Source organism: Agelaius tricolor, unplaced genomic scaffold (genome assembly GCF_023055355.1).
Source record: "Agelaius tricolor isolate 1412-34295 unplaced genomic scaffold, bAgeTri1.0.p SCAF_5, whole genome shotgun sequence".
NCBI classification, from domain to species: domain Eukaryota; kingdom Metazoa; phylum Chordata; class Aves; order Passeriformes; family Icteridae; genus Agelaius; species Agelaius tricolor.
The window spans coordinates 32,921,370-32,937,828 of NW_027269265.1; the positions used below are offsets into that span (position 1 = coordinate 32,921,370).

The following is a 16,459-nucleotide window of genomic DNA, read 5'->3' on the forward strand; positions in this document are numbered from 1 at the left end:
GTGTTTTTCAAAATAATAAACACACCTCAAATGGACCTAAAATGTAAAATGGTTACAGAACTTCTATAACCTTAGTCATGAGGAACTGAAGTCACTGAAGAACTGACCATTATATCATCTTTGCTCTTCTCCTGTTCTTTATTTATAATGCCACCTTTTGTTTTGGTTCAGTGTTTACCATTTATGTTGTCCCTCTTAACAGCTGCTGATGGCCCAGGAGATCGATTCATCATAGGAGAATCCCAGGCTGGTGAGCAGGTGAGCACAACTTCTTTTCTCTTTTTTTAATGTATTTTCCTTCTGTAAGATTTTGTTTTGTATTTTTACAAGCCTTGCTAGTGCTCCAAAATTCAGTAGTCTTGGATGTGGTGTGAAGTAGGACACAGCTGTACTGACCCTCCTGCTATGTGCCTTGGGACATGATTTCAGAAAGTGAGGTAGTACAGTTACATAAGGAGCTAACAAGGATATCCCAAAATACTTCAGAGCATTGTGCTGACATGTCTGATAGGAGTGCATACAGTAACGTTCTGCCCTGGTCCAATGTTTGAGGACATGAGATTTCTAGTGGTACGACAATTCATAAGCAGAGAAAAGAGTGATTTAAACCCCTCTTGCTGACAGATTTTTTAAGGATGTCAGCCCAATAACAGTTTTCATAAGATGCTTCCAATTTTCACACTGATAGCTGCAAAATGAAGTGTATAAATTTTTTATTAAGCTTTTGCAGATAGGTAACAATCAGAACAATCTTGAGGAAGCCTGGCAGCAGCCTGGTTTGAGGTTGGTTTGTGAGAAGAGTGTTTGTGCAACTTAGCTGATACATGGATTGATTTTAAAAGCAAGTTGAGGCATGACCTGTTTGTGACCTGCTGTGCTCTATAAATATTCATTAATAGACACATTGCGTGATTTGTTCTCAAATTCAAGAGATTATTTCATTAAATTTCTTTACTCATACTGGGGAAATGGAAAAAAAAGTTATGTTCAACTACTCTTAGTCTGTCCATTTAATCATACCTGGCAGCTGTGTTCAGGAAAACATGAGTTAGTCCAAAATGTTTCTCCAGCTGTTTCAAGTCCTGATTTATAATTCTGTGTATTGTATGTGAAATGATGGAAAAAGGGATAAGTAACAGGCAAAACAAGGAATTAATTAATTTTAATTAGGATTTTGTAGTATGTCCATTTTGACTGCTATACAAAAGAGTCCAAGTAAAATCAACATATTTCAAAAGTTGTATCAGGTTTTAGAAGTATTACCAGTTGCAGGATGATTTATTTTTTTTTAATGTACTTGAACTGTCTCTAAATGTGTAATAGACATTTAATTTGGCTAATCATGTCAGGAAGAGCTGTAAAAATTACTTTTGCTTTAGGTCCCATCCATCATCATGAACTATACTGTGGTATAATAGACATCTTCTCAGTATTGATATTCATGTGAACTTGGATTAGTGGATCAGTTGCAAAAAATATGTTAAATTACTTTCAATTCTAAAAAAACAAAGGCAAGTTAATTCAGCAGTTTTTTTAACCTGCCTTGTATTTTTAGCCCTCCTGACTGCATTTTCAAGCATTGGTCCAGAATCCAAAAGATTCAAAGACAACTATTTTTACAAGCCTTTTTATGATCACTATAAAATAGCAAGAACCAGCAGAGCAACCCACTGAATTTTCACTCCTATCGCTATTCCCCTGTCATCAATATTATAATTTTGCTAGTTAAATATCACAGCACAGTGTTGCCTAAAAGCAGTACTGCTGAAGTTGTCTCTAATGGGGACTACTTCCCATTAGAGGTCTGAAGTGTTTGAGTGTCCTAATCAGTTCAGCAGGTTTGTACAAAAGATAAAAGGGCAAATGGAAGCTGCTTCCCTCCAACAAAGTTCAAGAGCTCACTAATGTCTCTACAGGGACAGTCTGTCCTCCCAGATTACAGGGAATAGGAAGACTCTCTGGCAAGGAGCAAAAACTGGGTGGGAAGCAGGCATGCAGAGAGAGGCTATTTCTGAAAATACCAGTGGCAAGTTAGAAAAACAAGGCTGTTGACCTCAGAATAATTGGTCAAAGTTTTTTTCTGGAGCAAACACATCTTAAGGTTCATCTCCTTCCCAAGAAATTATTTATAGCCTTGGAAGGCTCCTCAGTCTCATTTCACCCTTCAGTCACTCTCAGCAGCAACATTCTGCTTTTCATGTTACAGACCAATTAACAGAATGATTCACAGCAGGGAGTTCAGAACAGATTTAGATTTGGCTCCTCCTGTAGGGAAAAAGGTTACATAAATGCTAGTAGCAAGGAAGAAGATGGGACTCAGAATTGCAGGAAGGCCATATAGCCAAGTTGGACATTTCTGTGTCAATTTTTATTTTGTACGTTTTCTGATTTCCATTTACAGATGGTCATGTTTATGTTAACCCTTTTTTTGTATATCAGGGAAAGCTTTCAGGCATCACCCTGCTTTGGGAAGGTTAGGGCACACTTGAGATTACTGGTCATGAACCATCCACAATGGCCTGTGTGTAGAACACTCAGCATAGGAAAAATGGTTTTCCTTCTGTAGACTCATACAGACCACAGCATTTCCTGCAAGACTTCCTAAAGGTGTTTGTAAGAGGAACTAGAACTAACCAGCTACAATGTTAGAATGAAAAGCAGGCATTTTCCACTATTCCATTAACTTGTGCCTTTTTACAGAAAGGAGCATGGATCATTCTAAATGACACAGGAGAGGGGTAATCATGTGCAGGAGAAATTGCCTGCGATAGGGGTTGTGCTTAGTAAATTATTTCTGGGTTTTATTCAGTGACTAAAATTGAGTAAGTTGTCAGTAATGAAGGCAAAGGACAGAAACCAGTATTGCCCCATTGCAGGTAAAAGTGAGATCTCAAAGGCCTTTACAAGAGCTTCTGTGAAATTTTTGCACATTAATATGTTTTCTGAGAAGCAATCATTTCTTTATCTCCAAAAAATCTATCATAGAGGAACACAGCCCTGGAGATTCACAAATAAATCTAATGGTTGACTTTTGTTCATAAAGTTAATCTGATCAAATTCTCAGCAGACAAAAATGAAATTAAATTTATGAGCAACATGACCAGTTCTAAAAGCAATTGTATCATGAATTTGTTTAAATGTATCGCATCATTGCATCTCAAAAATTAACTCATCTAACAATAAACTCCAAAAATATGGTTAGTTACAGCACATTTTATCACCATAGGCTGTGATTTGTGGCAGTAGTAGACATTTTGTATTCTTTGTGATGCATTTTAATAGGCAGATTTTTTTATGCAATATATTCCTCTGAAATTTAAGCGAGCAACACTTACTAAGTTCAAAACAATATTACCTATTTGTAATGTATCTTTAGATTATATCTACAATGATATGCAATAATCCAAGATGTAAGCTTTGCCTTTTGTAACATTTCATAAAAATCAAAATTACACACTAGATTGCATTATTTTCCCTTTTAAGCAGCTTTAGTACAAATGGCAGTGTTCCAGCTATCCATCCACAACTCCTTGTATAGTCTGGGGTGAGGAATAAATGCCATTTCCTTAAAAGTTTTTTTTTAATGTCATCTGGTTTAGATACTTACATGATAGCATGAATCTTGCCCTAAAAATACACTAACTGTGACATATGGCAAGTGGGGGTTTATTTTTTCTCATCTCCAAGGATATTAGATTTCCATTACCTGCAGAAAAGGGTTAAGATTCAGTCAGTTCTAGGCTCAGTTATTTCTTGGAATACAAAGGTCGCTGTGATGCTGTGGTAAGCCAGATAAAAACCATCCCACCCTATTCCTATGGCTTCTGTACCAAATGTGTGAAATACACACATTTAAAAGTAAAACTCGCCTTTCAGAGGTTATGACAGTGCTGAAGTGGACTAGAAGAATGGGCAAGGCAAAGAGCTTTATGCAGCTGAAGTGCTGACCACTGGTCTAGAGTTTGGTGGTGTCTGTCAGCCCCGGCAGAAGTCATGGAGTAAATTCCTGCTGGGCAGGAGCAGGTAGCAGTCCTGGGAGGTACTGCCTGCAGCCTGTGGGCTGCTGCCAAATGTGTGCTAATTACAGTTAGAGAAGTCCTGGATGAATTCCAGAGCTGCATATGGAGTTTAGAATCAATGTGCACATGAGTTATACGTGTGGCACGTACAGAGTATTTACTCTGATCACAGCTGCATAGATCTCTGTGTAGCACATGTTCACTTATAACGCTGAAACCTAGATAGGCCAGGCTTCCTGCCGTGCTGGGAGGAGCCAGCAATGAAATCTCAGTCATCATATCAGCTTCCTTTAGTTTCATTTTTTAGGATTTTTTTTTGGTTATTTATTTCTTAAGTAGTTATGGCCAAATTACAGTTTTACCTTGATTTTGACAAATGTTTATTAAAATAGTCTGCCTGGTGAGAAGTGTTATTAAAACCATATAATTTGTTTTATCATGTTGTTCGGATATTTTTCTGTTCTTTGTACTGCTTCTGCTGAAACTTTTTAATGTCCTGTGACTTTATAGAATTGTAGAATATTATCAATTTTAGGCAATTCTAAATTGACCCTCAATAGATATTTTCTGTGAACTAGTATTGAGCTCTCTCAGTGTTAAGAAATGTGCCTAAAAATTAAGCAGTTGGTTACATTACTGTTATATGTTGGCTTTTCATAAATAGTGTGCTGGTAAAACAGAACAAAAATCCAACCAAAGCAATTTCAGCCCTGGCAGCCAGAGTGCTCTGCAAAAATATTTATGTACTGAGACCTGCTAGATTTTTGTTCATGGAAGTTTCCATCTAACAGTTAAATTTTTAAGCCAGTTATTTTTCTGTGCCAAATATTTTTCTGAGTATTAGTATATCCCTTCTTCTGAAAGTATATTCCTTCTTCTTGTTCATGTGATAGAAATATGAGGAGAAAAACCTGAAGCCACCTAATATGTGGCCATATAAATAAAGCCAGGTATGAATTGGACTTTATTGTACCTGTTGATATTGCTCACAATATATCAAAAGTCATGCAGCAAATAAGAATTCTGGTCTTTCAGATAGATTACTTGCATAAAGTTCCAGTGGCTTGATTTTTTTTTTTTTTCAAAAAGAGATTAATTTCTGATTTTTTATTTTTCAGCCAACTCAGACTGTGATGCCTGGTCAGGTAATGCGAGTTACAACTGGTGCTCCAATTCCATGTGGTGCTGATGCAGTGGTGCAGGTGGAAGATACAGAGCTCATCAGGGAATCAGATGATGTGAGTCACAAGTTAAAAAACTCATTTTTCTTTTGTGTGTGGCAGCAAATGGCACATGATACAATCCTGTAATATGGAAGTCAGTCATACAGAAAAGCGCTTCAGTAATCTGAGAAGTTTGAGGGTTTTTGCATCAGTTCCTAGTGGCAATTCTCACTTTTTCAGGCTGTGATAACAGTACCACAGACCTTCCTGTTCTGACTGATTTTTCATCAAAATTGTTGAGCGCTGACTCTAAAATGTTTGGGAGCATGATTGGAGTGAAAGGCAGATGCCTCTTGGAAATCCATGCCCACAGTCCAATTCAATTGCCTACTGTAATTACATTTTAAAACACAGGCTAGTGGAAATCTCACCAGATAAGAAGGGGATTATTTTTTTAAATTACATTATGATCTTAGAATAATACGGTGTATTACTGCTGATGTAATTAAAGCTGAATAAGATTTTCTGCACTTCTGTTTTAAGTGCTGCAAAATCTATGGGAGGACTTGGATTGCTTTAAACTGTGCTATAAGGACAGTTCTGTATTATCAGAGTTGGTCTTGTTTCAGCAAAGGAGAATTTGTTGGATTTTGGAGAATACTTCTTATACAAATGCCTTCCAGTGAATCTGTTTAGGAAAAGAGGTTTTGTTATGAAACAGAGGAAGTAAATGTTTTTTTAAACTACAACTAAGATTTTTAAAAGACATTTGTGCGCCTTTAAAATGAGAACATTACTGAATTTAGGACTTCTGAAAACCAATAAATGGATAAGGTGCATAATCCTCCAGATTGTAGGCATAAACCTGTTTTTGAACAGATTTTCCAGCCTCCCTTTACATCATAATAGTGGACTACCTTACAGGTGCTGCAAATAAGAACACAGAAAGAAAACACAGAAAAAAAAAAACCACAGAAAAAATATGAATACTGTAGTACTAATTCTGTATGCACCATTCTCTCAACATATGAAATGTGCTTTTTATGAAGCAGAGGAGCTCTCTGTAAACAACTTTATTCCAAAGAGTCCATCTTAGACTTCCTTTGTGTTGCTGTGTTTGCTTCTGAATCCCAGCTGTGATTTCAAGGCACAATCATCATGTTTGCTGTCATCTGAGAGACTTCAAGGCGAGAAGATGTGTCTCTTATTGACACAACTTCCAAGTTCAGCTTTGGAATGAACTATGTGTATGGTTCTGTGCTCAGATCAGCCTTTGCTCTACTGCTGCTGTTCTGACAAGCTGTTGCACTTCACCATAGCTCAGTGTCAACATTGTAATTGCAGCTGGGGTATAAGCAGATGAATTCTAGTGTTCAAAACTGATAAAGTCTGCAAAAACTGAAACTCACTCTCAGGATCCTTTCTCATGCCTTATTAATCTTATTAAATGCATAGACTTTTACATCTAATGGACTCAGCAAGCTGTTGAAGATGTCCTTCTTCCTAGCAGGGAAATTATTGAAATTATCAATCCTGCTTTGAGGTTACAGATGTATATGTATAGATTATGTCTTCCTGCAAAATACACCATTGCCTTCACTGCTTTTTAATCAATTCCATTAGCCTTACTGAGCAAGTTTTTGTGGCCATTCCCCATCTCATCTTCAGAGGACTACCACATTGCAAATATAAGCACTACATCATAATGTAAAACCAGAATTTTTTCTAGTCTAAGTTTAGATTTAGTGGTACTGACAGGCTGGCACTATCTCAAAACTGAGTGTATATATCATCAACCCATTTGCAGGGCTTAAATTTAAATAGTAATGATAGAGGTCATGTACCATTTATTGGCATTGAATGAATCACCAAACCATTGACATTCTGAGCAAGGAAATGCATCAGACTCTTCAGGCCACTGTCTCTTGTTCACAGTAAATAAACAAGGTGAATGAGCCCCTTTCTGATTCATACAAGGCTCTCAAGTAGGAGTATCCACTACAGGAATCTACATGAGAATCCTGAAACAGCTGCAGCACACAGCTTCTTTCCACCTTTCTGCTAATGTAATGTCTGCCAGACTAATGGTCTGTTTGAAGTGCCATCTTTGAAATGGTTTGACCAGATCAAGTTGGCTGAGAGGAGTAGAAAGAATCCACTCAGTATATCAGATCAAGAGGTAAACAGGAAATCTATATAAACACAGGTATCATTAAAAAAAAAAAAAAGGGGAAGCTAAAACTACATATTCAGTGCTGGTCCTCCCCGAGTGAGCTCATCATAAAGAGCATTTCTTAAAGTGCTTTTCAGTTTTAGCACACATTGTGTTACAACCTTTACAAACAAATCAGGAGAACAACATGATGCTTAAGCCATAATGTCTCAGTGTAATGAGTGCTGTGTAGACTTCTGAGAAATTAAACATTAATCTTATTTGAATAGTTCAGCTGACCATATGTGATGTGCTTGTGTTTGTAGGGCACTGAAGAACTAGAAGTTCGAATCCTGGTGCAAGCTCGGCCAGGCCAAGATATCAGGTCTGTATTTATTAAAATATCTCTGTTAGGAATTGAAGGTCTGATGAATTTCAAAGTAATTTTTTAATCATGAGTAGTACTGACAGTTTGACAGTCAGACTAAGACTGGAGCAGGACCAGTGAAGGAAAGGTACTTTGGATCTCATCCTATTTTTCTTTCATGTTGTTTTTCTGTCCTGATTTTCAGACCCATAGGACATGACATTAAAAGAGGTGAATGTGTGCTGGCTAAAGGAACCCACATGGGTCCATCTGAGATTGGTCTCCTAGCAACTGTTGGAGTAACTGAAGTAGAAGTTAACAAATTTCCAGTGGTTGCAGTAATGTCAACAGGGAATGAGGTAAGAAAAGTTTGTTTAGAATTATAGTCTGAAATACTGTCTTTTTTTTTTGAGGCAATGTTTTGGATTAGTGACTTCCACCCTACTCCCAAGCAGACTCACTTTTGACAGCAACTCATGCTGACATGAGCTATTTCTGTGAGGCATCAACCCATAATAATCTGCTTGTGTTTTCTCCCTTAGGGGCTTTCTCACAGGTCTCACACTCTCTTTGCCAAAATTTTGGTAATGTATCCAACCATGTGCCAACTGTTTTCCTCCTGCCAGCAAGGAAGAACCTGTGGGGTAGTTGGGGTTGTAATTCATGTTGCCAGTCATGACTGAAGAGTAATTTATTTTAAGAAACATCCTCTATGTCTATAACACAATGGCAGACAAACTGACTTGGAAAACTCAATAGTTCTACCAAATGCCTTGTTGCAGTATTGTGCCTCAATATTCTTTCTTATAGTAGCACATGTTGAAATCCAGACACTCTCCTGTTGGTAGAACTGCAGACCAGCTTTATAATTGCTTTAACTACATCAGAAAAATCAGGTTTAAGATTAACTTAATTTACTAACTTTACATACATTGTGTGTTGACCCAGGCCAGCAACTGTGCCCTCTTACTTCTTCCAGCAACAGGACAAAGAATAGGAAGAGCAAAATCTAAAGAACATGTGGGTTGAGATATGTGGCTTAAGACAGCATGACGTTTTGACTGTCCTTTAAGACAAACTTTTTGAAATCCAGCCTCAAATATTAACTCAGTAGCTGTATTCTCATGCAGCTTGAATATGTTCAATTTTGAAAGACTTTGAAAACTTTTCATAGGTTGAATTTTGTCATCTGGGGTACAGATTATTGCCAGATTTCGTAACATAAACAGGGTGTGGCATGCAGGAACCAAACCACTAACTGAGGAATAAATCCATAGAGCTACAAGGATTACAGGTGGTGATTTTCTGACTGGTAGCTTCCACATGCAAGACTGAAGATTCTTGCATGTCATTAAAGGGTCCTTTACTGATGTAGACATTCTCTTTTATAAAATGCTAAAACATTCTTTAACATCCTATGACAATCTTCACAGAAACAGAGCTGCAAGCCAAAGCATAAAATTTACCCATGCTCCACTTCTCATTATTCTTACCTTACTACCTAATGCTGTGATTTTGACAGATAAGTTCTTATTAGTAGTAGTATTATTTACCTCTTGTCAATATTGTATTGTCTTTTGTGCTCTACATTAGAATTTCTAATATATATAAAACATACATTTATATATGTATGTTTTGTAGTTTAGCTTCCAAAATACATGACACATGCGAGGTAATTGCCACAACAGGCTATCTTAAGAGAAAGTTCTTAATCCAAAACAGTAATTTATATAAGAACTAAGCATAAGGCTTCTGTTCATTAATCCAATATTGTTCATTAATCCAGACTGTTGTGTTTAAGATATCTTTTTTGGTGAGCAGACAAGGAAATTCAAAATGCTCATTAATGCCTTTAAATCTGGTTAACAACATCAATGAGGTTCCCTTAGAATCATTTAAAGAGGAAGAATAACGTGAAAACTTGAAAGTGTTTTGTTTGATTGCTAATGTCTGAGATTAGAAGCCATGTACTCATAAGGAGTAAGAATGTTTTGCAGACATGAACCAGTAGAAACAAACTAAACAATGTGGAGGATTGGACTAAACAAGCACATTGCATATCTTATTAATTTAAATTCACTTAATCACTTTATACATATGTTTCCTGATATGTGTCTAAAAATATCCTGTCCAACCTGAAGAAATAATTCTCGCTTGACTTGTGTAAAGCACAGTGTTCCAAGGAGACTGACTGAGTGTTTCTGGTTTTATAGCTGCTGAATCCTGAGGATGACCTCTTGCCAGGCAAGATTCGGGACAGTAACCGTTCAACTCTGCTAGCTACAATCCAAGAGCATGGCTATCCAACAATCAACCTGGGAATTGTGGGTGATAAGTAAGTACCACATGTTAGTAAAGATGTCACTTCATATTCATGTGATGCACTTCATGGCATCCATGGGAAAAAGAAATACCAGAGAAAATGTCACTCATTACAAATGTCACAGTGTTGTGACAAGGAACATCTTGGAGAAAGTATTTCATCCTTTTCATTATAGCAAGAAATAAATCTATTTTAATATTAGGACAAATATTTTGAAAAAAAATAGTATTTAATGGTGTTTAATTTGTTTTGCATTCTGTTTGTTGAAACAGATCATCTATTTCCTGTTGCAAATTGAATTTTTTGTTGCAGTATCCTTCCAAGCACTATACTTAAAACACATAAGGGGAGACAATTCTACAGCAGCTACCCTTTTTTCTGGTCAAATAAAGGGAGAAGGAAAGTTTCTCTCAGAGTTTATTTTCCATGCCAAAATTGATTTAGATGATACAATTTTGTCATATTCTGAGTAATTCTCTTTTGAAGAAGGACCCACTGCTGCATGTTGGTCATCATTTCCAGAAATATGTGGAAGAATTTTTTATTTTTTTTTTAACTTTAATGGTCTTTACTTTGATTGCCCCAGAGTAGCACCCTACTGATCAGTCTTTCTGTTCATTTGACAGTGATTACTCCTTGTTTCCCAGTGGTAGTGAAGTGACATCTCTTGAGAGCTCTGGGATAAGTGATTAAAGTGTTCAGCTTTCTGTCCTTCCCAAGACTGGGCAGTGACTGCTATCCATGGCCTGAATTTCTCAGCATAATGTATTTCCTCAATGTATTGCGACCTGGAGGCTTTGAAAGGTCTTTCTTACTTTTCAGTTGGGGTATCAAACCAACTGATGGGCTTGGTTTGACAGGGAGTTGTTCAGGTCATCCCAGTGGGTAATTAAAAGTAAAAATAAATTAAAAAAAAAAAAAGAAAAGCAGATAAGCAGATGACAAGGTCCCAGTCAGGGACTAAAAGGGAATCCAACCAGGTTACTATTACAGAGCAGGTAATTTCAAACCCAGTCTTCCCTAAAGCAGTATTCAATACAAAACATGACTAGCTTGACAGAAAGTGTATGAATGGGCCAGCCCCTGCATGGTTTTGCAATAATTAAACCAACTTGCATGGTGGCTGCAGGAAATGCAGTTGAGTTTGAAGTACTCATACAGGGAATGTGACATCACAGTTGTGATCTTAGGGAAGGTAAACCCTTCTGGATACTCTCACTGCATCCAAGTATCCTTTTTTGCTTCTGTAACCTAGCAAAACACCACTGCATTTCCAACCAGCAAGAGATACCCAGCCCTCCTGCCCATGAATGCTTCCAGTTTCAGGTGGTGATGCCATACAGAGTCTAAACTCATGAGGCTGTTCTTTCCAGGAGTGGTTTCTAAATGAGATAGATAAATTGCTCCAGGATCACTGGAGCTTTCCATATTATAAGGACCTTTTTAAACTGTAAATACAAGTAGAGAAGTTTTCAAATGAAAGTATTATATCCAGAGATCAGGTTCTATATTTGTGTAGCTAAGAAAAAAGAAAACAGCCACAAAAAATCTCTTACTTCCTGGGAGTCATCTCTGTGTAAAGGGATTGTCAGGGGTTTTCTTCAGCAAAATACTGTAGGTGGAACTTTTTACCAGCTGCAGGAGCAAAAGTAACAGCTACTGTTACCAACATTATTGTCAATGGCATCTTACATCCTGTGTTACCAATGGCTTTATGCAGTGGAAAAGATGCTTTCCCTGGTAGTCCCCTCTGAAAAAAAAAGGAGTGTAAAGCTTGTTTGTTCTTTATGGCTTTGTCCTAATCAAATAGCTATAGTCTCAACTTTGCTGTAAAGTGAACACTATCAAAAGTTTAAAAAGGTTAAAAAAGTTTAACTTAAGGTCATTGTGCAAAGCTGTAGCTATGTACTCCATTGCCTTCAGGAATTGTTTCTGTGACCTCCTAGGCATGGAGAGTCTGTGAAGATAAATAATTTTGAAAGCTCTCAGTAATAAACAGCAAACAGCTTTAGAATCATAGAATCATTTAAGTTGGAAAAGACTTTAGAATCATGAAGTCCAACCAGCATTGCCAAGTCCACAACTAAACCAGGTCCCCAGGTGCCACACCTACATGTCTTTTAAATACCTCCAGGGGTGGAAACTCCATCACTTCCCTGGACAGCCTGTTCCAATGCTTGAAGGACCTTTCAGAGAAGAAATTTTTCCTGATATCCAATCTAAATCTCCCATGCTGCAACTTGAGGCCATTTCTTCTCATCCTATCACAAGTTACTTGAGAGAAGAGACTGATCCCCACCTGGCTATACCCTCCTTTCAGGTGGCTGTAGAGAGTGATAAGGTCTCCTCTGCACCTCTTTTTCTCCAGGCTGAACAATTCCAGGTCCCTCAGACACTCTTCATCAGACGTGTGGCCCAGATCCTTCAACAGCTTCATTGTTCTTCTTTGGAATGTCTTTCTTGCAGTGAGGGAGATTTAAGGCCCAAGAGAACTTTTTTTGCTTTTCTATATTTTTTACAAATGTATTTTATGACCTGTTTTTACTTGTCAGATGCTAGCTGAACACCAGGCAACAAACAAATATATCAGTCTAAGGAAGTGCCTGCAGCTTTGCTTTCTGTTATGTGAGAGGTGGATTCTTTTGAATCTTAGCTACTAAAATGATCTCTGAGTCTTGAGATAGCATTACCTTGGCAAAGGTAGTAACAGTTCTTTTTAAATGTTTGGTTTTCTGCTTTTTTCTGTTTCATGCTAACAAAGCAGCTTCTGCAGAGGTAGTTACTTTAGCTCATAGAATAGAAATAATGAGCCTCCAATCACAGAGTGTACTTTGCAGTAACTTTTGAAAGAATAATTCAGCACTGTTGACTTAGCTAAGAATCTTCTGCACCAGATATCAGGATTCGGTCCTAGCAAGTCTTCTGCCATCTTCCACACTCACATGCCCAATCCTTATCTTTACAGCAAAATGCACCAGCAGTTCTGTTTCACTCAAAGGGAAACTCTGACTGTGTAAATCAGTTTGATAAGAAGTACGGTGTTATTTCATAACGTTAATAAAGCTAACAGAGTGTTGCCCATACAAATATTTCAGTACATATTTTTGGACTAACATGACTGATTTGGTGGAGTACTGTGGCACTTGAACAAATGCAGGAGACTTAGCAGAAAGATGTTACAAAGGGTGCAATTATGACACTTGAGTTAGCATGTTTGTAGAAGAGAGGAACAAGCCTTCAGTGTCTGTTTTATGGTTTACTGAAGTTAAACCATAGATTATGTGTGTTTGTGTGTGCTCATATATATGTGTATTTTGTGTGTATAATATGTATCCAGACATTGAAAAACAGGAAGATTTTATATGCCTGCAATATCTACTGGTGTAGTAAAAATACTGGCAAACATACTTTTCAGATGGAAAAGTTGAAAACTTGTACTTTTTATTTTTTTAATGTATCATGGTATATATTTCTTCCTTCCCATACTTTAGATTTAGATGGTTGTTTTCCTATTTCCTTTTTTCAAAACAAATTTCATGGGGTAAATTTTGCTTCATTTTACTGGGAGTATCACTTCCTGTGCACTATAAGCACTAATGGAGTGGGAGACAGAAGCTAATAGGGAGCACAGTTGAGTATTACAATTGCTGTAATGGGTCAGGTTTCTAACAACCATGTGAATCCTCTTCAATCATATTTGCAGTTCTAATATTCAAGCATAAAAAAATTTTAGAGTATTATTTGCAAAGACAAATTTAGAGGTTATTCCTATATATAATTTCAGCATACAAATCACTCAGAGGTGTTTAGGTAAAAAAATAGCTTGTCCAGCTGCTTTAAAGCCCAGGATTGTGATACATGTAAACACAGAGAGTGTAAAAAGATGGGGAAGCACACTGAATGTCTGGGTTTCTGAAGAGTAGTTAGAAGCATTTTTAAAATGCCTTTGCATATTAATCATACATGAAGTTACATTTTGAACTGACCACTCAAGTCTGACTTAGGCTAAAGCTGCACTTTCATTTGAAACCAATATTATATTTCTTTTGGGAGTATTTTAATGATTTCTGAGATTGTCACCATCATTTCTGTTCTCATAAATTGTATATATCACACAATCTTCAAAATAAAAAACAGCCATTCCAAAACCTATAGATAAAGTTTACAGTTGAAATCCTAGAAGAAAGCAATAGGAGAAAGGAACAGACCTGGGAATGTGATACAGCTGAAGTTAGGTCTGGCCAGAAGCCAAAATTTTCTCTATTTGTGTTCTTAGCACGTAAAATCCAAGCTGTTTCAAAAGCACACATCTCTGAGTAGAAATGGAAGATAAATCCATTTCCAGAACTACTGCAAACACAAGAAACAAATGCAAAACTAAGGAAAGGAAGAACCCTTCTGATATTGTTGTTACTGTTGTGTCTTACATTTCTTGTCTGAATCTCACTGACACTTGCTAAAAATTAAAAAAACAACTGGCCAGTTAAAGTTGGCATTCCAACATACTTTTCAATGTTGCCTCCTAATAACAAGACCAAGTTAAAAAGGCTTTCATTTGCGTTGCTTATCTTATAGTTTATGAATTTTTTTTTTTTTTTTGGAAACCAATGATAAAAATAAGTTGCATTTCTGATCTGATCTGTAGAAGTCTAATTGTCAGGATATTTTGGTGTCTGATTATTTCATTTGTGTTGTTCTTTGTATTCCATTGTTTAAAGTGTAAAATTTAGCCCTAGCAAAATCTGCTGCAGTATGGGCCTCTGTTTTACAAAGTCATCTTCAGTTTTGACAGCTTTTCTTCTATGAAAGACTTATTAGGTTTGCTAAGGAATTTTGATCATGTATGTAATGAATTCAATTTCCTCTGCTTTTACCTTTGTTTACCTGAGTGCATTTCCCCCTTCTCTGCATTCTTTTCCCTATTTTCTAATTCCCTTATCATTTTTATCAGAGGCATGTATAATATTTAGTTGCTTCCTACAGCATTTTCATTTATGAGTCTGTGATTTCACAGTGAAGAGACACTCTCTTTAGGAGAAAAATTCAGGAAATTCATATTATTTCATCACTTGCTTGAAAGATTTATCTGAATAGTTATTAAATCAGCAGTTTATGAGAGCTTTTCTACATGGGAAGTGTTTAGTTTCTTATTTGTTTACCTTTCCTTTTTGACATACTATTAGACATAGAGCTCCTAAATGACAGGTAAACCTATTAAAAATCACCCTTGCTGTTGTAACAGCATTACTCTGTGATATCCCTAAAATAAAAGCTTTGATAGATAGCTACTGAAATTTTATTGAAGGATTTAGTCAGCTTCAATTTTAAGTTTGTCATCCCAAAAAAAAGTTTAAATCTTTTGTATTTGTGAGGCTTGCATGTAATTACTACTGTTATAATATTGGTGGAACATCTGGAGTGGAGGGAGGAGAGGGAAGAAACTGCTCCAACTCCAAAATTTCTCATGCAAAATCAGCCTGATATATATCATCATACGAGTTAGAATATGAGTTATGAGCAAAATCCAGGCACAGAATCCTGGTCTCTCCCTGCTCCAGCTTAATGCCAGCTTGGGTAAAAGCAAATATACTGTGAACCAAATTAGTAGTAGTAGTATCATTTAACAAATGGCTGTAAGAAAATGCATGTTAGAGAAAAGACAGTACATTAAATGTCACAGTATTAGGTTTTGCTAAAGTGACTTCACTTCCAGTTCTACTCAAAAAATGATGTTGTTATAAATTTTGATCATAGCCTAATGAATGCAGGAACACAGAGTAATGGTTTGAAGGTGATTCAGATGTAGATGTCCTCTCCTTCCTTGTGCCCTGCCAAGAATATTCTCCTTTTCAAGCAGAAATGTTTAATATCTGTCACAACAACTCTTGATAATCATTAGGGAAATCTTCAGATAAGTTGTCATATTGACAAGTCATCTCATCTAATGCACGTCTTCCAAAACCACGAAGGAATGTCTCAGCCAAAACAGAGGTGAAAAAAGAACTTGTGAAATGGGACAGTGCAAGTCCTAGGGAGTCTTCTGTACCAGTAGGAAAATACATAGTGTGTCAGGTAATAAAATTTCATGCTGTAGAGGTGACTGGTGCAAAGCTAATGCACAGCAGTGTGTCATTCTCCTAACTGTGTTCAACACAAGCATGGGCTCCTTCCTGAATTAGCATGTTTAGAATCACAGCTCAGTAGTAGCACATTGACAGTAAAGACCAGATAATAAAGAGGACAGAACACTTTGAAAATCCTATCTTTGAAAACAGAGAGAATCTATTTGTTTGAGGAAAATAAAAATTACTAATTTTTATGGTCCATTTTTGAGGCTTAAGTTAACAATTTTAAAAGTCCTTGAAGAGATAAGTTCCGTTTTCAAGAGAATTTCAGCTTCTAGAGGCCAAAGTATCCTTCACTTAAATGACTTTC

General features: G+C 36.7%; 1 protein-coding gene across 27 annotated transcripts in view; it reads left to right on the top strand.

Moving 5' to 3' along the window:
• Nucleotides 1–16,459, top strand: part of GPHN (gephyrin) — a 271,188-nt gene that overhangs the window by 232,695 nt on the left and 22,034 nt on the right. For all 27 annotated transcript variants that reach the window (XM_071427065.1, XM_071427069.1, XM_071427068.1 and 24 more), the window contains 5 exons: nt 203–258; nt 5,138–5,257; nt 7,661–7,719; nt 7,907–8,060; nt 9,915–10,036. In XM_071427065.1, coding sequence (XP_071283166.1) covers nt 203–258; nt 5,138–5,257; nt 7,661–7,719; nt 7,907–8,060; nt 9,915–10,036 — 511 coding nt within the window. The remainder of the gene's footprint in view (nt 1–202; nt 259–5,137; nt 5,258–7,660; nt 7,720–7,906; nt 8,061–9,914; nt 10,037–16,459) is intronic.